Source organism: Dromiciops gliroides, chromosome 2 (assembly GCF_019393635.1).
Source record: "Dromiciops gliroides isolate mDroGli1 chromosome 2, mDroGli1.pri, whole genome shotgun sequence".
Classification (NCBI taxonomy): domain Eukaryota; kingdom Metazoa; phylum Chordata; class Mammalia; order Microbiotheria; family Microbiotheriidae; genus Dromiciops; species Dromiciops gliroides.
The window spans coordinates 340582310-340605418 of record NC_057862.1 but is presented as its reverse complement, the minus strand read 5'-3'; the positions used below and the strand labels follow the sequence as shown (position 1 = coordinate 340605418).

The 23109-nt window shown below is 38.3% G+C and overlaps 1 protein-coding gene across 1 annotated transcript in view; it reads right to left on the bottom strand.

The window, feature by feature from the left end:
- Positions 1-23109, bottom strand: part of TENM2 (teneurin transmembrane protein 2) — a 1399253-nt gene that overhangs the window by 180806 nt on the left and 1195338 nt on the right. Inside the window, 1 exon segment of the mRNA XM_043982744.1 lies at positions 11139-11261. Coding sequence (XP_043838679.1) covers positions 11139-11261 — 123 coding nt within the window.

Sequence of the window (23109 nt, the reverse complement as noted above, 5' to 3'; positions counted from 1 at the left end):
CAACTTATCTTTCCAGCTTCATTAAGTAGCTCTTCCCTTACTGGCCAGCTCAAGTGGCCTCTCTGTCGCCTAAACATGGCATTCATACTTGGAATGCACAGCATCCTCACCTCTGCTTCACATAATCCCTCACTTCCTTTAAGATACAACTCAAGGGGGCGGCTAGGTGGTGCAGTGGATAAAGCACTGGCCCTGGATTCAGGAGTACCTGAGTTCAAATCCGGCCTCAGACACTTGACACTTACTAGCTGTGTGACCCTGGGCAAGTCACTTAACCCCCATTGCCCCGCAAAAAAAAAAAAAAAAAGATACAACTCAAGTCCTACATTTTACTTTAATCTTTTCCTGATCCTCCCACTTCTCGGGCTCTTTCTCACCAACCACTTTGTATTTATTTAGTACTTTTATATGGGTATTACTTTGCCCAATGATACATGTGCTCCCTGAAAGTAGAAATTATTTTATTTTATTTGTGTCTGTGAAGCCTACCCAGTACTTAGCAGAGTGTCTGGCACACAGTAAGTGCTTAATAAATGTTTATTGACAATTGACTATCACAGTGCCTGGTTCATAGCAGGTACTTAATAAACACTTGCTGCTTGATATTGGGAATTGTTTTTTTCCCTGAATAAGGGTTTGATTAGAAATTTTGCTGAGGTCAATCAAGCAACCGAAATTTTATTAAGTGACTATTTTGTGTCAGGTACTGTGCTAGCAGTTAATGATACAAAGGTAAAAAAGGAAATATCCCGACTTTAAACTCACAAACTCTTTGATAGAATTCCTGCTTCTTCCACAACTAATTGTGTAAAACAAACAAAGCATTTCTGGACCTCAGTTTCATCATCAGTAAAATGAGAAGGTTGAACCAAGTGTTTCAAGTCTCCTTTTTTCTATAATCCTGTGACTCTCCAAGATGGGTTAGTAAGCATCATCTTTGAGCATATGGGTATAAGTGTGTGCATGAATGTATAAATGAGACAATTAGAAAAGGTTGTGGTTTTTCCTTTTTAGTGATGGGTCAAAACATATTTTCTATGAAATAAATTCAGTATATTAGAATTTGCTGTTACGTCGTGACTGACTCTTCATGAACCCATTTGGTTGGGTTTTTATTTTTTATTTTTTGGCAAAGATTTGTGATTTTCCATTTCCTTCTCCAACTCATTTTATAGATGAGGTAACTGAAGACAACAGAGTTTAATGACTTGCCTAGGGTTACACAGCTAGTAAATGTAAAAGGTCAGATTTGAACTCAGGAAGATCAGTCTTCCTGATTTTGGGCTAGGCACTGTGCCACCTAGCTGTCCCATATAAGAGTTAGTGTAGTTGAAAATAGATTTGGCATTTTTTGGACTGAAGTTTCTATTTAACTGACTTCAATAACAGAGGACAGTATACTAGTCAGCAGGACTGAATTTAACTCACAGTCCCCAGGTCTCATTGCTCAGGACTCTCTAGATACTATACAATCTACTTTCTTCTGTCTTGTTATGATAACTAGAAACAATTCAGAGAACATTTAGAAGACGATAATCACTTCACTCTTAAAAGAAGATGCTTAAGAAATGATGGTTCTGGATGGTTCATCATTGGCTTGAAGATTAGATCTGCAGGTTTTTTAAAGGCAACACTAATGATCAATTTTCCAGGGTAGTCCAACTCTATAACTCCACGGAAGATTGCTCATGTAAATTTGGAGATATTGCCCATTTCAGAAACATGTACCTAAAACTTCAACCAGTTAAGTAAGACTGATGATGAGAAAAATGACAGCCTTCCATATCCACATTAGGAACTAATCATTTCAGAAAATGTTGCCATAATTCATTTACAGAAACAGTGAAATTATCTCCCAAACAAGTGATAAGGAAAGGGAGCCATATTCATGACATAAAATGAAGCCTTATATTAATACTTTTTTAACTTAACAGAACTCAGAGGGCTCTTCAGCATAAATCTGCTACACAGATTATTCCACCTCACATATTTTTATCTACTGCAAATAAAGTTGAATTCAGAATATTGCTTCAGTCATTACACCTCATTTCCATTTATTTGGAAATCAGGACAGCCATCTATGAGTTCAGTTTAACTAGGAGATGTCTGCACAGACCTTCTAGAGGTCCAGTGCTTCACTGCCCACGGACCCAGCTTACATAAAGACAGCAGAAGCAACATAGGACCCAGGTTTCCAAATCACCATTGACTTCCAACAGAATTCTCATTAAAGCCTCATGACTCAATTGGTCACCTAGAACTTGATGAGTGGACTTTATCATCCCTGTGATCATTATTATTCTCTTGTGTTGGCAGTCAAATTATGTATGAAGGGTGATCAGCTCTCACCCGCTTTCTGATTTTCCAATTAGTGACTGAATTTAGTCTCTGACCCCTTTTAAGAAAAAAAATCCCACTTTGTGCCCCTGGGCAAAATGGTAAACTCTTCTGCTTATGAATTATGAACAAACATTTACACTTCTCATGGCCCAGAGAGTGCTGGTTTTATTCATTCAGAGGATCTAAGCTGAATCAGAGATGAGACTTTGTGTAGTCAAGATCTTCACACCTGCCATCCAACCTCCACTGGGAGGAAAAGAGAAGGAGGAGGACAAAAACACCCTGGGGCTCAGCTAAGTATTAATAGGGAAACAGAACTAATAACATTGATAACACCAACATCTGAGATAGGCAGCATGGCATAATGGATTGAGAGCTGCCTTCATTGTAAGGAAGACAGGTGCTCAAATCTTGCTGATGACCAATATTGGCTGTAACACTGAGCAAGTCACTGAACTCAGTGGGCCTAGAAAACTCTCTAAGATTATAAATTACAGAGCAAGTGCCATTTGGCATTAAAAGAGGGAATTTCTCACTTATCACAGGCCAGTCCCCCTAAATTAAACAACAACAAAGTGCAGTGATGCTCACCATATAGGAGACCTTTGTAACTAAAAAAAATGGTCCCTAAGGGTGCAATATGAAACCTGAGATTCACCACAGCATTTCTCTTATGATTTCCTTGACTACGAATGGTAAAAGAACAATATTTCATTGAAACTGAGGAGGTGAGAAGGAGTTTGCCTTGACTCTGCAGACCACTAAACTACCTAACTCAAAGAGGTCATGATGTGTGCTATGTGACAGTGGTCTTAGGGCAGAGACCTCTAGCTCTTTCTGGGATTCTGGCTCCAAAAGAAAGGCCCTGTGGTAAAGGGTGTAATTGTTCTGAGATCCTGCCCCGTGTTCATTTGGAGGCTTGCTTTTAGGAAGGATCCAGAGGAGCCATGACAAACCACCCTGCTAATCTGGCTCCTAATTCTGTACACTATGCCAAACTAGTAAAAATCATTATGAAGTTTTTGCTGAAAGGGCAAGTGTAGAAAAACATGTTTCTAAACAGAATAACAGTCTTTGCCATTTTTTCCTTCCAACTTGCATACCATCTGGAAATTCTGATTTTTTTCAAAGGGTAGGAAAGAAATGTGCTCCAGGCACAAATAAATGTTTACAGCTGAGTTATAAACCGAGAAAGTAGGGGGCTTAAAACAGACAGGCTGGCATTGATGGAGCCCAAGCTAGAGTGGGATGAAGAATGGGTTGGGCTTGTTTAGCAACACAAGACCTTTTGAAGTGGATGCCCCAACTCCCTGCTGACCTCCTCAAATAAATGCTTGGGAAAAGCCTTTGTATCTGGTTATTTTAGTCTTTATTTTTTATTTTTTAAAAAATAAAGTATTTTATTTATTTTTTTTCCCGTTGCATGTAAAGATAGTTCTCAACTTTTGTTTATACAAGCTTTCCAATTTCAGATTTTATTTTAGTCTTTAGAAAGCAAAAAAATGACTAAGGCACAACTATCACCCGCCAAGGGTGTTTTTTGGAAATTATTTCAAATTATTTAGTGTATTTTTTCATGAGAATATTTTAAGTGAAAGTCTCCATAATTAAAAAGATCACATCACCACAAAAATCTGTCAGTGATAAATTTGGAATATATTTTATTGCTAATTCAGTCATGTGGGGGAACTGAGGCAAAGGGAAATTGTTGCTCTTTCTAGTGCTATATATTATAATTACTGTGGTTCTGAGACTCAAAAAAAGTATTTATTTAGGTTAAAGAGGGCAAGGTAAATTTTAAAAGAGTTATAGATCTTGAGAACAGCCCATGGAAATCTAACTTAAAATATCATTTTGTTCTATACTTTGTTCACCTCAAACTTTCTTTAAATCTTCCATAATTTGTGTTTCTCTTTTCTCTTCATGGGCCTTCTCTCTGCTCTTTCTCCCCAATCCACCAACCTCTTCCCTCACAAAAACCTGAATCTTCCTGTGTTACCTAACCATCTCAGGAAGCTCTCCTGGAGGCTGCATCTGAAGGCTCCCATAGTCTTGGATCCTTTGCAGTGAAGATGTGTAAATTGATTTCATTTTATCAAGAAATACACATAATGGTGGGCAATTCGAATAGCATGTGATTTTCCCTCGGAGATGGAACACAACAACCAACCATGTTAAGAGTTAATTGGAGAGGGAAAACATGCAAAACAATAACAAAACAAAACAAAAAGAAAAAAAACAGAATGAAGAGAGGAGAGGAAAAGAAAGCCCAAAGAACAAATTCCCTTTCAAGTAATTAATCAAGTGCTTTGTTTCCACTAACACATCAGGGTGTGTGGGTTGTTCTGTCTATTAGATTCGTTTCCAAACCTGAGGAGTGTAAACATTCCTAAAGACCAGGTAATGAAATCTCTATCGATGTGCCATCTTACACAGGGCTCACATGGCAGTATTTTGCTTACATTTTAATTTGCTTCTGCAGGATACTTATTCAGTAATTGCTTAATAAGATTAACCTCTCTGGCAATACTGGTGTAGCTTGATTAAAACATTATGGGAATGAAGGATTATTGTATACCACATAAAATGGAGGGGGGAGTTATTTAATTAACTTATTGCCAATATATCTTGATTGCCTCTTTGAAACACTGGATAAGTAATCAATAGGAATTGAGTCGGGCTATCTAAACATACAGAATTGGGAGGGAGAGAGGATGAGGGTGGTCAGTGGGTAAACCAATTCAAACCTGAAGTCTTTTCTTGAAGGTTTGGTGGAAATACCAAAGCTATTCTAGGCACTTTAGATTTCAAACATTCATACTTAAAAAAACGGGTCCTGAACTACTTAGGCTTTGGCATGATTCTATTTGGGTATTCAGAATAAAGTTTTTATTATGTTGGGCTAGGATTTATTGTTGTTTAATTTAAATGCCAAGTTTTTTGGGTTTTTTTTTTGAGGCAATCAGGGTTAAGTGACTTGCCCAGGGTCACACTGCTAGTAGGCATCTGAGACTGGATTTGAACTCAGGTCCTCCTGAGCCATTGCATGAATGCCCCTGTCATCAGGAATATAGGGATAAGGATAGGGAACTCCTTGTGGAGGAAACTACCTCTGCCAATGAAAGCTGGCATATTCTCTGAATTTAATAATCTTAAACAGTCGTATAGAGCAGAGGTGTCAAACTTGAGGCTTGCAGCCAGTTAGATTAAAATGTAATGGGGAAATGTTTAAGAAAATTTTTTAAAAAAATACAACACAGATAATGGTAATTTGTGGTTTTCTAAGACAATATGTGGTCCTCATGAATTTGCCCCCAGTGGAGAGCACAACTAGGTTAAGTGATTTGCCCAGGGTCACACAGAAGTATATCTCAGAGAAAAGGTTTGAATTCAGGTCTTCCCAGCTTTGAGACTAGCTCTCTATATACCACAAACGGGTTTGGGTGTCTAGTTAGGTTAAAAAAGTGTAAATCTTACTCTTCATTTCGAATGCATTAAATCTAGCAAAGTATGGAACTTATTTAACATTCCTCAAGCATGCCATGTATGGCATGTATGAAAACAAATGAGGTTTTCCAAAGCTCAACAGAAAGAGTTCCTTCATTTGTTAATGTAGACATCTGACACCCTCTTTTGGTTGAGACATGCTTTCAGGAAAGGTTTTGACCTTCTACCTCAGTAGAAATAGGACCTACAGGAGGCAGAAGATGATTGGAGTAGTATTAAATGCTGATATGCTAAATGCAATTCCTTTCAGTGAGTCCATATTTTTAGAGGGCATTACTTAAATGTATGTTTTTTGCAGGAATGTCCCTGTCCTTCCTTGTTTCCATATCCCAACTCCCTTAAAGTTTTGCTAAAATCTCACCTTCTACAAGAAGCCTTTCCTGATTCTCCTTAATTTGAGTGCCTTCCCTCTCTTGGTAATTTCCCATTTATTCTGAATTTGTTTTGCTTGTACATAGTTGTTTACATGTTGCCTTCCCCATTAGAATGTGAGCTCCTTGAGATCAGGGACTATCTTTTGTCTTTATTTGTATCATAGATGCTTAGTATAGTACCTGGCACATGTTGAATTGACTATATGTTGTGTAAGTTTATGCACACCTTCAAACACTTAAAAGGAATTGTGAACTCATCAATACTATATTCTCTCCAAAATTACACACTGTAACCCATCATATGTACATATACGTAACGTATAAGATATAAGATTTATCTTCTCACAAACTTTCCAAAGAATTTGAAGTTAAAACACAGTGTCAGAAAAAGTATTTAAAGAAGTCAGGTGAAAAAATCGATAGTAGTCAATAACTTTAGTTACTCAGGTTAAACATAATTTGGAGCTATTTTTTTAAAAAGCTCATGAAAAATGTATTGGGGTATAGTTTATTTTTGCCAATAGAAAACACACAAATATAGTTGCCAGTACACATTTTCACAGGTTGGATAATGAGTTTTATGAGAGGTAAGTAGATAGAGAAGTTCTTGAAGAATCAAGGAAAAGATATATGTTTGTGCTATACAATTAGTTTTTTATAACTTTTGAACATATTTTTCTCATCTTTTTTGTTTCTCCTTATAATTCTTCATATTTTCCAGTGCTCAGAAAAATGTTCAGTCCTTTCAGTTGTGTCTGATTCTTTGTGATCCAATTTGGGGTTTTCTTGGCAAAGATACTAGAGAAGTTTGCCACTTCCTTTTACAGCTAATTTAACAGATGAGGAAACTGAGGCAAGCAGGGTTAAGTGACTTGCCCAGGGTCACACAGCTAGTAAGTGAATGAGGCTGGATTTGAACTTGGGAAGACGATTCTTCCTGACTTCAGGCCCAGAATTATATCCACTTAGATGCCCACTCAGCACATACTAGTCACTTAATAAATGCTTATTAACTGAATGACTCATTTTTAATCTTACAAAATGGAAGGAGTATATGTTTTTCAGTTTTTCCTTATACTGCAGATTTACATTTGAATACACATAAGTGTTTAGTGTCATCTAAAACTTGAAGATTTCATGCTGTAATTTACTTTCCAAATCATTTATGAACCTGTCAAATAAAACTGGCAATGGAGGATACCTATTGTTACCTCTAACATTAAAGAAAGGAATGAAAATACACTAAAAGGCTCCCTTTCTTTACCAAAAGTCTTAGCATTTTTACAACAACGAGAAGAGAAATTTAAGCAGTATTAGCTAGTAAGTCTTGGAAGCCAATGGAAAACTCTGTGGCAAAAAACCATAAAATCCTTTTAAAGTACCTTTTAAACTACAAGTCTTACCTCACCTAAAGAAATGAGAGTAGACAATATATGGGGCAGCTAGTTGGAGCAGTGGATAGAGCACTGGCCCTGAAGTTGGGAATACCTGAGTTTAAATCTCACCTCAGACACCTAGCTGTGTGATGCTGAGCAAGTCACTTAACCCCAATTGTCCTAAACATCCAGGATCATATCCAGTACTGATATATACCTTGCCAGTGGATCCAGATGGCTCTGGAGGAGAGAGTGAGGTTGGTGACCTTTCATAGCCCTCCCTCACTTATATCCAATTCACTGTAAGTCATGACATCACCTGATATCATGGTCCTCTTCTAGATCAAAGGACAAACAACAATAATAATAAGAGCATATGATGTCTTCAAGTCTTGGGATTCTAATAAAATAGAGTGAAAAAGATCCAAGATACCTTCCAGAGACCAATAGATAAAGTTATATTATCTTCCTATAAATAATGTGGGCTAAAAAGAAAATTTTTCTTTATTCATTCTTTTGGCAATAGTTATCTTTAAGTCCTACTTATAGTGAATAATAGAAGGTATGTGGTTAATCTGAGGTGGTATGATATCATGGAAAGAACATCTAATTTGAGTCAGGCAGAGAGTAGGGTTTAAATCCCAGCTCTGATACGTACTTATTATGTGACCCTGGGCAAATTTCTTAAGACCACTGAGGCCTAGGTTTCTTCACCTATAAAACACAGTTAATAATACCTATAGTACCTATCTCCCAAGACTGATGAATATCAAATGGGTTAAAGTATTTGTAAATTTCAAAGTGCTTTATAAATATAGTCTGAAGTGTGTGTATGTGTGTGTGCGCACGTGTGCGCACGCATGCATGCTGGAGTTCATGCATGGCATGTATACATGTATCACAGAATTATAAAACTGAAAGAGACCTCAGGAGTGAGCTAGTCCAATATACAACTGAGAGGAATTCAGACTATAAGACAGCTGATAGGTCTCTGTTTTGAAGACCTTTCCAAACAGTGTATTGCACTTTTGGACAGTTCTAATTGTTAGAAGTCCTGCACAATCCCACCCCCTCCCTCATTGCATGCCCCCAGCTCTATAAAATCTAAATTTAACTCTTTCCATTTTCTACCCAATGCCCCTGATTTTGTCCTCTAGGGCTTGGAACAATAGCTCTTTCCTCCACTTCTTCCAATATACATCCTTTCAAATACTTGAAGATAGCTACCTTATGCCCCGCTGAGTCTTCTTTCCTCTAGGCTAAATATCTCTTATTTTTTAACCAATTTTCCCATGACATGTACTCAGAGTCCTTCACCACCCCAGTTGCTACGCACTCGCAAACTTGCTAGCTTATCACTGCTCTTCATAAACTCTGGTGCCTAGAACTGAACACAAAACTCCAGATGTTATTGGTCTCAATCCAGCACAACATCAAACCAGTTTCTTTGGCTGCCACATCACAGTGATGACTCCTATTGATTTTATATTCCACTGACACCACCCAGATTTTTCTTCCTGGACAAATTCTGTCAAATCATGCCTCTCCCCATTCTGTACTTGTGACATTGATTTTTTGAACCCAAATGTAAGACTTTACATTTATACTCATTTAAGTTCATCTTATTAAAGTGAGACTAATGTTCTAGCCAAGCTCTTTCTGGATCCCAAATATATAGGCCTCTGTGTTAACTATCCCTTCCTCCTTTGTGTCACTTGCAAATGTGATAAGCATTTCAGCTTGCTCTTCATACAAGGAACTGATGGAAATGTGAAAAAGCACTAGGTCAAGCATAGATCCTAGGGGTACTTCACTAGAATCTCATGTTAAGATGACATAGGGCAATTAATAACTACAGTTTGTACCCAGCCCTTTAAGCAGCTTGGAGTCTAACTACATTATCATCTGGTACACATCACTTCATTCTTCCCATAGAATAAGTATGAGATACTTTTATCAAATGCTTTGGTAAACTCTAGGTAAAATATATCTATAGAATTCCTTTGGTCTTCTTGGCTAGTATTTATGTCGAAAAAGGAAATATGGTAGGTTTGATACACTTGTTTTCAATGGAGCCACAATGACTCTTTGTGTGTGTGTGTGTGTGTGTGTGTGTGTGTGTATGTGTGTGTGTGTGTGTATGCATGCATGTGTGTATATTTAAATACTTATATACATATTTATATTTTTGTCTGAATCTGAGATTTCATAAATGCGGGGAGCTTCTAGAAATGAAACTTTCCCTACAAATATAGATCAGAAGCTCTTCCATAATTTCTAATCTTTTTTTTGTTTGATTATTTTGTTTTTGTTTTTTTTACGGGGCAATGGGGTTAAGTGACTTACCCAGGGTCACACAGCTAGTAAGTGTCAAGTGTCTGAGGCTGGATTTGAACTCAGGAACTCCTGAATCCAGGGCCGGTGCTTTATCCACCGTGCCACCTAGCCACCCCCATAATTTATAATCTTAAAGAGTTGCCTGGGACATTAAGAGGGTTAGATGACTTGTCCAGGGTCACATAGCCAGAATATGCCTGAGGTAGGATTTAAACCCATGGCCTGATGAACTCCAAAGTCAGTTTTCTGTTCACTGCTGCCTCATATCAATTATTATATAAGTAGTTATTATTAGTATTATTTGTTTATGCCAAAGGGCAGAGTGTAAATTTTGTAGCTAGAGAAATTCCTAAGAGCAACATTACATATTTATTATTTTGATCCTGAATTAAATGTGCAATGTGCCAGCTGGTTCAATGTGGCATTTTCTGTTGTTTTCTTTTAATTATTTCATGTCTCCATTCCCTCCAATCTTCCCTTTTTACCACCACCACCCCTTCTCTTTTTGCTTTTCCTTTCCCCTTTTAGCACCTTGTTAGCACCTATTTTCTCTCTAGAAGAATATGGTACCTGATTGCTTCAATAAACATTTCTTTTGTCCCCTTGCTGTTATAAGAAGGGAAGCTTTGTTAGCTAGTTGTCAAAACTCCTTGCTATTTTCTCTGCAGACTGAACAGTCACTACTTTTCCTTTTTCATGTGGAGCCAGGCTTTGCCTTGTCCCCAGGGATACTGAATCTCTCCTAGCGGGAGAGGTCTCTACCACAACAACATACAAGTGTTTCCTGCTCTCTCTTGTGATAAGAGTGTCCTTTCCCTGCTACCACTACTGCTGCTGCTTCTGCTGCTGCTGCTGCTGCTGCTGCTCAGGCCTCTGCCACTGTTGCTGTTGCTGTTGCTGCTGCTGCTGCTATTTCTACCTCGTCCTTTTGATTCCTTCAAGTAGCTGAAGGGCTGTGCCAATCAACGTAGATAGTGGAGGTGTGCACATTGCTATATGTGGGCAAAGAGCCAGCACAGAATTAATGCAGCCAAACATAGCAAACAAACAGGAAGAGCAAACAGCATTTAATGTGGGCACTTACAAAAGACCATAAAATGCATTTTTTTGCATACCTTCCAAAATTTGGATTAAAAATTGAATGGCTGGCAAGAGCTCTGGATTCCTGTGACCTTAAGAGGGCAAGCAGCAGCTGTAACCTCACCTTTGCCTCCAGATGGCAATGTTACCACATCATCGTTTCCTGGTAATCCGGTCCTTATCCCATTGTTAAAGGTGTGTCCATCTGCCGGCTGTAGTTGCCAATTGAGTCCGAGCAGATGCATTGCTGCAGGAGAGACAAAGTAATGAAAAATAAATATATAATTCAGAACTAGAAATGTCACGAGGGGAGTGCCAAGTAGTCTTTTTCATGTAAATCCATTTTATGGATGAGACATCCACGGAGATGGGCAGAGTGCAGCTTCTTTTAGTTGCTCCACATCTTAGGACACAACCATTAGCAGTCTCAAAGTGACACGTGGGAGAAGGAAGACAATGAGCCCAAGATTCCCTCAATAATTTCAGAGAAGGAAGATCAAAGATGCTTCTTGGGGCAGGTTACTCCTGAGTTACTGCCACTGTTCCATTAGGGAATATCGTGCAAGAAAAACAAAAAGTATGCTATTGTCTTAAAGTTAATTTGCAAGCTTGTCTCCCAAACTTAGGGTAAAGGGCCCTGATCAGATTGTGCAGTGCCAGATCTCTACAGAGGGTCCAGTTTCTTCTTTGACATCAGCTCTGAAAGCTTGATTGTCCCACACTGGGCATTCACACGTTCCGGGGGGGGGGGGAGGGGGGAGGCAGGAAGGGGAATGCTGCATCTAAAACAACAGTTGCACCAGCGGTTTCATCAGCCCATTTCAAACCCTATCTTCTTGGTGATTTTCATCTGTTGACATTTTTAATGCCTACCTCTGTCCCCTCCCCTCCTTTATCTCCTTTATCTCCTTTTCCTTTTCACTTTTTATTTATTATACCACTTTTCACCAGATTGTAAATTAGCCTTTTCTTTCAATACTCCTGCTCTTTTCAAAGTGCCAAGTGCCTTCAACCTTCTCGAAACTACCACCTCTACAGAATACACAGGTGTGCATGTATACACATACACACACACATGCATGCACATACTTTTTCTTACTTCACTAAAGGATAAAGTCAGAGAACAGAACTGTCTCTCTGGCTCTCCTTTGCTAAGGAAACAAGACAGCCTTGAGAACACTGGCTTTTCTTCACTCCATGTGTATTAACCTTCTAGTTTGACACAGGGGCCTACTTGATCCTCTTGGTTACTCTGTGGGAACTCTCCAATTATTTTAGCAAGAACATATCCATCTGAAGTGATTGTTAGTTTGTTGCTTTTGTTAAACTTATCCTTTTGACAGAGTTGAAGGTAAAACTGCCCCTTCCACCTTCTCCCTCCTCCCCAAAACCCCTTTTTTTAAATCAAATTCCTTGGCTAACAGTTTCCTGATCCAACTCCCTCCTTCCTTATTTTAAAGGAGATTTTACAATTCTACTGAATATTTTCTATCAGACAAGAGCCACACTAGAACTGTATTACACTTTATCTGGACACAGGTTAACGCTGTTGCTACGTTCCCAGCTCTGTTCATGGAGAAAGGTCTGTTGACAGAGACAGGTTCTGATTTTGATGCTGGGACTGGGAAAAACAATTAACCACAGGAAATGCAATTAACAATGCTTAGGAAATTGCTCGCATAGCAATTAATTCTGTATGCCTACTACCACAGTTAAGTCATACTGCATTCTATTAAAGTTAAAAATCTATCTTCAAACAATATAGCTTCAGAGTTGTGTGGAGAGATTTAAACCAGCTGAGTTTTTATGGTTAAATACCTGTCTTTTATCTCAGACACTTTCCAATCTCAGGGCCCCGTAGTTTTTCTATATATTACTCTGAAGTGCTGGGCCCAAGTGTTAAAAATGATAAATACTAATAAGAATAAGTGACATTTACAGTACATTTTCTGTCAAGGTAACACCTAATTTTCTCGTGCAGTTTATACGTTATATGTAGGTCACTTACTTGAAGCGACCAAATTCTACTGCTTCAGATAATGACATATTTTCACAGCACAGAGGTCAGGAAATGAAAACTAAGAGTGGCTGCTTCGAGATAACGATAGCTTCTGATTTGTAATTACCAGGTGAAGGTAGGCAAGGAATTAGCTATTTTTAAATGATTTTTAAAAAACGATATTACTGTGTTATCAGGTTTTACCCAGAGCCATCTGCTTAACCCACAAGGGATGCAATGCAGTTCTTTTGGTGAATATTCTCTCTGTCCTAAGTTAGATACAGGTGTGCTGGGTACAGTTAAAGCTCTGATCCAATGGCCTTGATTTTTCATACCTACAGAAGGAAGTTGGAGATCCATGTGGCAAAGTGGAAGGATGCCAATCTCCCAAAGGTCCTTTCAATAGTATTATTATTATTATTATTAATGATAACAGTTGCTAACATATATGCACCCCAAATTATTTACATATCACTTCCCCATTAGAATATGAGTTTCTTAAGGGCAGGAATTGTTGGGTTTTTCTGTTGGTTTTTACTTTTCTTTGTATCTTTGGCACTTAGCACAGTGTTTAATAAATGCTTCTGACTGACAGATTTATACAGTGTGTTAAGTATTGCAAGGGGTAAGTAACTGTTGAAGTGAATAGATTGAGGGCCTGGAGTCAGAAGACTCATTTTCCTCAGTTCAAATCTGGCCTCCGACATGTCCCAGCTGTGTGACCCTGGGTAAATCATTTAATCCTGTTTGCCTCAGTTTCTTTATATATCAAATGAGATGGAAAGAGAAATGGCAAACCTCTCTAACATTTCTGCCAAGAAAACTCCAAATGGCATTATGAAGAACTGGACACAACTGAAAATGACTGAAGAAAATTAAGTATTGCAAAGCCCTTTACAGAGATTATTTCATTTGATCCTCACAATAACCCTGTGAGAAAGATATTGTTTTTACTAGTGAGGAAATTGAGATGAAGGATGTCAAAAAGATTTGCCCAGCATTTGTGGTAAGATCAGAACAAAAGTCTTCTTCTCAGTAAGTCATTGTGCCTTAATCTGAATCCATCATCAATCTGAATGGAGAGAATGGAAGATAACTATGAAGAACTTAAAATGAAAAATGTTATCTACCTACAGAGATAGAAAAGATGGGGTCTGAATGTAGATTGAAGCATACTTCTGTTTACTTTATTTTCTCTTTTTTGCGGGGAGGGTCTTGTGATTTCTTTCAAAACATGGCTGATATAGCAATATGTTTTGCATGACTGCACATGTATAATCTACACCAGATTGCTTGCCTTCTCAAAGAGAGAGAAGGAAAGAGAGGTAGGGAGAGAATTTGGAACTCAAAATTTAAAAAAATGAATGTTAAAATTGTTTTTACATGTAATTAAAAATAAAATATAAAAATTTAATTTAAAAGGTAAGGGGGGCAGCTAGGTGGCACAGTGGATAGAGAACTGGCCCTACATTCAGGAAGACCTGAGGTCAAATCCGACCTCAGACACATGACACTTACTAGCTGTGTGACCCTGGGCAAGTCACTTAACCCTCATTGCCCTGCAAAAAAAAAAATTAAGGGGAAAAAAAGAAAGGGATGAAACATCTTCCATTTACATAATCTTACCTTGTCATTTAAAGACATGCCAATTTGGGGGGAGGGGAGGGAAGCAAGCCAATTCTTCAATCTTTCATGACTACACTAATGAAAGCATTTATGAACCACAGAGTTTTTTTGGCTGGAGATGTTGCATTTTCCACTACTCTCACCCCTTACATCAGTATTCCTGGGTTCTTGTGCAAAATCCCTTTGCAAAAGAAAAAAATAGTCTGCTTTAAAACAAGAGAACTGTAGCTGAGGTGAGAAGGGTTGGGGTCAGAGCATACCAGCAACTTCTCAGACAGCTCTATGAAGTGTTAAGAAAAACAAGAAAATGAGAAGGAGATGGGAAGAAGGGAAAGAGCCAAATCAGCCAAGCACAAGATCTGTCCTCCCTGTGGAAGCAATACAACAGAAAGAAAACTCAAGTTTGGGCATATTTCTGTTGTTGAATTGGACGCTAAGTAAATAAGTGAGAATTATTTTGGTGTATGGACCTTATCGTGTGTGTGCACACATGCATATGGGTGTGTGTTTAATGTCAGAAAAAGGCTTTTGTTTGTACTTTTTTCTTGATCTTCCATTCCTTCTCTTGTTTGTGAAAGCAAATGCCAGTCGCATGAAGCTTGTGGAAATGGAGAGGGCTGTCCTCAGGATTGAAATAGGAAAGTGGTCTGAAGACAAGGATGTATTTTTGACTTTCATACTTCAGGTTCTCATTAAACCACTGTATGGATGTGTACCTGATGGCAAAGATCATTCTTTTAGAAGGTTTCTCAGTTTTCCTCCCTGAAAAATGGGGATAATTCTAGTTAGGGCTAGAGGTAGAATGGAGAGGAATGGGTTAAAACAACAATGGCAAGGCGTAGTGGATAAAGCACCAGCCCTGGATTAAGGACCTGAGTTCAAATCCAGCCTCAGACACCTGACACTTACTAGCTGTGTGACCCTGGGCAAGTCACTTAACCCTCAATGTCCCACCAAAAAAATAAATGACAATGGCAAAAATATGAAAAGGAGGGGGTCAGATAATTACTCCAGAGTCCTTTTCCAGGTGGCCTTAATGCTCAAGGTCTCAGTCGGCCCCATCCCATACTTGTCACCCTCTTGCTTACAGTTCAAAGAATTTAGAGTGAGATAGTTATAATAGTGTTCTGCTTTCCTGAGGTGTGAGGCACAGTGATTCTCACCCAAACATGTCTCTATGGAAACTCTGGATAGCCTGATACATTATGGGAGCTGAAGAGCTCTCTTTTATAGGGGAGGGATCTCAGGGTAGCTTATAGATCAACATCCATCCTGGACTCCAATCGGCAAAAAATCATACATCTATTCAAATGTCAGCAAATATATCTGACTTGAGTCACAGAATTACCCTGCCTCCAGTTGCTACTGGCTGGGAGGGCAGGAAGTATGAACTCAGGCATGCATGTATTCATGAGTAAATAAATGAATTAATGAATGAAAAAAGCATTATTAATCACTATGTACAAAGTATTGTGACTGGAAGTCTTGCTATAAATATGTATTCTTGATCACTTCATAATTTAAAGTGAAAATTTGCCTCACTGAACTCACATTTCAGAGAAGGATACCTTTTGGGGGAATTAGGATGTCTTAATGTTCTAAAGGCTCATCGATGGAGCTCCAAGTTCAGACCATCTTTGGGTCATAGATGAAATGAATTTAGAAGGCCTGTTCCCTAATGGTTACTCACCCCCACCTAAAACCAAAATGTGCAATTCATCGTGGTTCTACAGACTCTGCTCTATAGGGACCTAGGACTAGAAAAGCAGGGTCCTTCAAGTCAGTAAGGACAGGATGGAGAAAAGACCATGGTTTAGAAGCTGTGTAATTCCAGGCAGTAGCTTGGGAAATTGGCTATTCGAAACACAATAAGTGGCCAAACTCTCAACCTGCTCTTCAAGTAATTGTACAGTACTTTTATGGAACCTTGAAAAAGCCCTGTAGCCAGGCAGACAGACCTCACACAGACCCTGGATTTCAGCCAGAGGAGCAAAGGAACTCCATAAGGGAAAAGAACTGGAGTCAGGGTAATATTTTCTTACAGGATCCACTGTTATCCTGCTAGGTGGGCTCTGAAATAGACACTAACAAACTCCAAAATGGGAAGAAAATAGAGTTATCAGTTATAGTTAAATGGGGAATCTCCTCCCAAATCATAAGGGCCAGGAGCCTACATGTCCTGGCAAATGATCAGCCAGAGACAGGGATTGTCTGAAATAGAAAGTAGGGTTCATGGGAGCACTGCTGGGTGCCACTTAAAACTATCTGTGTTCATTGGCTGATGAAGGATCAACCTGACAAGAAGCCAATCAATATGTCAGAAACTCTTCTGAGAGAATTGTTCATCCCCTGTCAGAGAAAGCGAACACGGAGGCCAGGGCTCCTTTGTGTTTGTAGAGACGGCACCTAGGAGCAGAGGGTATCTCGAAAGATCAGGCTTGTCAATACATGACCGGAGGAAGAGATCTGGCTTTTCTTTGAAAATGGAAGACTACATGTAGCCTAGTAAGTGGCAGGGGAAGACAGAGGGAGAGAACAATGCCAGGCCAGAGAGCTCAATATGTGGTCGGGATAAGAAGGGTTCTAGAGCAGACAATGGAAAAGTCCATTCAGGCGAAGAGGAGGAGGAGGATCAAGGCTGTGACTCTTGCCTCTGCCCTGCCAACTTTGGAGACTAATGCGGATGTCCCCCGTGACACTTAGCTTGTTGCCAAAGCTCAAATCTGACAGGCCCTTTTGCATGGCCCCAGGGAGAGAAGTATAGCTAACTACCCTTGTATATACAAAAGGAAGGGAAAAGGTTGAGTCAGGACAAATCTGCATGGGTAACCAACCCTGAGTCTTGCAGTGATCATATAACAATAAGTGTGAATATTTTAAAAAACAACACACTGGAGTTATCTTACCTACTACATTATTTTTCTGCACAGACTATAGACTTCTAGTTTAAGATTCTTAAATCTATGACCCTTACATGGAGAATTAACATGAGAATTAGACTAAATAATTATTTATTAAATGTTGTTAAGATTATCAACTAATAGATACCTCCTTTCCCCCACCCCTCTTTAACTAGGCATTAGTCCCCAATAAATGTCCTTGACTGATAAGCTCTTTAACTTAGAGGAATCACCTTAGTGAAAAACAAATCTGAAGCAATGCCAAGCACATTTAACATATTTATCAGATTTGTTCTCTTGGTAGTTTGTTTATTACTATGTAGGTGTTTCCCCTTAAAAAAAGAGACTTGTAAAAATGCATTAATTGTTATTGCTTTTCTTTCATTCATTCATTTTCTTTTATTCTGGTCTTCTTATACATAATGACTAATGTGGAAATGTTTTAAAGTGTTTTATGGGATTGCACATATATAATCTATATCTGATTGCTTATCATCTCTGGGAGGAGGGAAGTCAGGGAGGGATAGAATTTGGAACTCAAAACTTAAAAAAAAATCCCCCCCAAAATGTTAAAAAATGGTTTTAACATGTAATCAGGGACATAATAAAATGTATTGAATAAAAACAAACAAACAAACAAACAAATAAATAAATAAATAGATCTAGCAGTGTCTGAATATCTAAGAAGAAGGAATACAAAGGTCCAAATAAGGCAGGAGAAAGAGATTAAAAAATATTTGTCTTAAAGGAGTTTTTAAAAATTTCTTTTCAAACTGCCTCAGTGAAGTGATTTTTCTTCCTCTCTTGGACTGTATTGCAATAAACTGAATGGAATGAATTTTCAAAGCACTGTATGGAAGATACGCCCACAAATCCCATTACTGGTAATGGGATTTGTGTACCTATCTTCCATGGATGTGCTGAAAACTTACTCCTCTCTGTCCACCCTCGCTCTGGCTACTTTGAAAATGCATGCAAGGCTTACACAGCCAAGTTATTATGCTGAAGCAGGGGGAAGATGAGGTGTAACCCTGGCTCTAGGACCCCTAAAGAACATCTCTGCTTTATAATCACTACAGGCTTTCTCTGTATTAGCCCTCCAATCATGGAGATGTTCCATCAGCAGGAATTTTTTCAGTTGTCCTCCTCCTGGGCCCCCTCACAAAGGCAGTGCCACTTCTCCCTTTAGCATACCTGTCTGTCACAAGAATAAGGGGGCTAGTGTTGGCCATAGGTATGTTTGGGATTTGAGAAAAAGCTCTGGGGGTTTGACAAGAAGCAGCAGCACTATGGAGTCCAGCATTAATCCATTCTCATGACAGCTTCAATATTAGGTGGGGAGTGGGAAATGGTAAAAGATCAATCAATTTCTGTGTTTGGAAGAAGAGGACTTGCTCACATTGCAGCATTTAGATACACCGCTGCAACCTTCTGTAGCCTTCCACTCCTGCTGAGTGGGGTGAAATTTAGGGAGTAAGAAATATTTTTGTGGGTCTGTACCACATTAGGTATTTAAAAAGTTACAAAGCCTGTGGCAGGATGTACTGTGTTTCTCATACTGCCAGACTGAACAAAACAAAGGTCACATCCTTGGTCACTTTTGTTTCCTTGACCCTGGATCCTAGGAAGGAGTCTGACTTATGATTAAGGATGGCCAGCCCATTGTCCACTGAGCAGAGCCATCCACATGCAGATAAATACAGCAGTGGCAGTGGAGCTCTTAGCTTTACAGGGTATCATTTCCAACCTCAGAATAACCCATTCTCACTATTATTTCTTCCTGTGAAAGAAACAAAAATAAAAGCTTTTCTTTCTAGAAGAAAGGACTTGTGACCAAGATTCCTTTAGAGAATGATAATATCAGTAGGTTTTATTCACCAACAATCATGGGGATGGGATTTTATGAGCTTTTGTGAACCAAAACAAGACAAAACAAAGCCATTCCAACAACCAGAACCCTAAGCATTTATTTTTCTTGAGCTTGCTTAGTGTTGACAACCCAAATAGTATTTAACCTTTTAAAAAAAAAAAACCCACCCAAAACCAACCAACCCCTACCAAGCCAAAATGAAACAAACAAAACAGTGCACGCCAACTATTAAAGAAAGAAGGATGGACTACGAAGGCCACCAATTACAATGGGAAAGTTGCGATTGCATTCAGCATTTTGCTACTTGAATCCTAGGAAGGTAGATGTTATGAATGTTTAAGGCGAGTAGATGGGTGACGTGAGCTGGAACAGAGATGGAAAATCTCATGTGAAAAACTAGCACTCTGGAAGAGAGAGTGGTAATTGGTGTCAGGTATGTGGCAATTATTATGTGTCTACCATATCTTTCTACCCAATTTCTAAGGCAAAATATTTTCATTCAGCTACAGAGATGATGTGTTTGTCTCATTGTATAAAAGGCAGTCCTGGATCTATTTCATGCCACCATAGAAAACTTCCACAAGAAGCTGATGTGCTAGCTCATGGCTTCTATAACAAGTATGAAAAAAATCTGTGGGGAAATGCCTCAGGGGAGTTGATATAATTGAGGGAAGGATAAACATCTTGCTGCTGGTTCTTGTATGTCATGGTTCATTGCAATAAGGCAATAACATACAAACACAACCCCCAAACAAGGTAACATCTAGGTGACATTCGGTACAATGTACATTTAGCTAAGATTCCTTCTTGCATTTGCTGCTACTATATCCCTTTCGTGGTGTTATTTGGTTGTTTGTTTTTTTTTTGGTGGGGCAGTGAGGGTTAAGTGACTTGCCCAGGGTCACACAGCTAGTAAGTGTCAAGTGTCTGAGGTTGGATTTGAACTCAGGTCCTCCTGAATCCAGGGCCAGTGATTTATCCACTGCGCCACCTAGCTGCCCCTCCGTGGTGTTATTTTCAACATCACAAAAAAACCCCAACACACTAACTCTACTGTTGGAATGGAGTTTAGAGATAATCCAGTCTAAATCTGGCATTTCATAGATGGAAGTAACTTTAGACCAGGAAGAAGAAAGTACTTTCCCAAGTACACTTGGCTAGTAAGTGGCAGAAGGCCAAGGATCCAAGTCTCCTGATTCCTAACTGAGATCTATTTCCATTTTATCATCTTGTCTCCCTCACAAACCACAGAGAATTAGGGTAGCCAAAGGCTCTGTATGTTACAAAGAAATAAATCTCTGTGAGACAAATGTAATCCCTGATTGTAGGGAGAGAGAAAGGCATCTCTTCACTCTTTCCTTGGGCAAAATATGGTTTTTGTTTTTGTTTTGTTTTTTAGAGCAAGCAAAATAAATCCACAAGATCATCAGCATTTCTGTATATTACTAACAAAATTAAGAGGAAATGATTGAGAAACGCTAGGAAATTAAGTTACAAAATAATAAGATATCATTTAATTTACCAAAACATACTTGGAGAAATATGACTTTAAATGGTCATTGGGCCTGGGCTCAGGAAGACCTGGGTTCAAATCCTGCATCTTATATTTAATAGCTGTGTGACCCTGACAAGTCATTTACCATCACTTTGCCTCAGTTTCCTCACCTTTAAATGAGAGTGTTAGACTTCATAATCTCTAAGGTTCCTTTCAGCTTTGAATTTAAGATCCTATTATCCTATAAAATAAGAGAGGACCTAAATAATTAGTGATATTTGATATTCATTGGGCTATGCCAATAAGATAAAAATGATGTTACCCTATAAATTAATTTGTATATATCAATCAAATCACCAAGCCACCATACTTACATAAACAATAACAAAATTCATGTGGGGGAACATTTTAAGAGAAATGATGAAAAAAATTAGAATGAACAGAATTTAACATTACCAGATCCAGAAATCAAATGAAAAATCAGTAGTCATTAAAACTCTTTGGTATGGGGGCAGCTAGGTGGTGTAGTGGGTAGAGCATTGGCCCTGGAGTCAGGAGAACCTGATTTCAAATCCGGCCTCAGACACTTAACACTTACTAGCTGTGTGACCCTAGGCAAGTCACTTAACCCCAAGTGCTTCACTAAAAAACAAACAAACAAACAAACAAAACCCAAGAAACAAAACAAAACAAAACAAAAAACTCTTTGGTATGGTTAAAAAATAAAAAATGCACTAGTGGAACTGCACATATAAGCAAGATTTGGAAGCAAACTGCATGTGTATATTTATGCATATGTTTATGCATATACACAAATACATAGTAGCTCAGTCTTTTATAAACTCAAGAATATAATCTACTAGAAGTAAGATTCTTTATTTGAGGACTGCTAGCAAGAATAGAAATCAGAGTCCAGAAAAAAATTGGTTTATAATAGTAACTTACACTATATGCCAAAATAAGCTCCAGTTGGATAAATGATCTAAAAATGTAAGGTTACACTATTAAAAAATTAGAGGAGAAAAAAGTATAGCTTTAAAGATACGACTTGTAGGGGAATTCATAAACAGACGAAGTATAGGAGATTACAAAAGAAAAAACAGACAACTTTAATTGTAATTTATAAAGCTTTTGTATAAACAAAGTCAATACTACTGAAATATGAAAAGCTTTGGATTGGGGGAAAAAATCTATGCACCAGCAGATGTCTGACATTCAAAATCTATAGGGAATTGGTTCAAATCTATAGGACAAAGAGTCATCTTCTAATAAGTAAGTGTTTAAAAGAGATGAATAATCAGGTTTTTAAAAGAAGAAAGAAAACTAGCAACACTCAAAATCCAAATGAATAATATCAGTAACATATAGAAACTCTGAATTATCACTCATACCCATCATTTTGGGTAAAGATGACAAAAGGTGAAAATAGTCAATACTGTATAGGCTATGAGTCCTAGTACCATAAGATGAACATGCTAATGCATTAGCAAGGAGCTGGTCCAGTATCCTAGACAATAAATTGTAAGTATGTAAAAAAAAAAGTTACTAAACATTATTCTCCGTGATTCAGTAATCCTTGGGATTGAATTTATAGGAAGTCAGTAGCAGAGCAAAAGGTCTAATTTACACCAAAATGTTCAAAGCAGCATGTTTTAAGGTAAAAAGCTGGAAACAAAATATATGTCCAGTGACTAAGGAATGACCAATGAATGGTTTATAAATGCAATGGAAGGAATGTGTCATAAAGAATAATGAATATGGGGGCAGCTAGATGGCGCAGTGGTTAAAGCACCGGCCCTGAATTCAGGAGTACCTGAGTTCAAATCCGGCCTCAGACACTTGACACTTACTAGATGTGTGACCCTGGGCAAGTCACTTAACCCCCATTGCCTGCAAAAAAAACCAAACAAAAAACAAGAATAATGAATATGAAGAATTCAGAGGGAACAAAGAACAGAAAAGTGATAAACAACAATAATAGCAATATAAATGAAAACATAAACAAATCCTTGAATTCTTAACCTCCAATGCAATGAACAATATTTGTTCCAGGTAACTGATATTGGAATCTACTTCCTCTCCTTTGAGAGGTAGTGGGATACAGGTATAGAATGTTATACAGCATGTTAGTTTCAACCACTGTATCAGATGGTTTTGTTTAATGGTCTTATTTCAAATCTGGCCTCAGATGTTCACAAGCCTTGT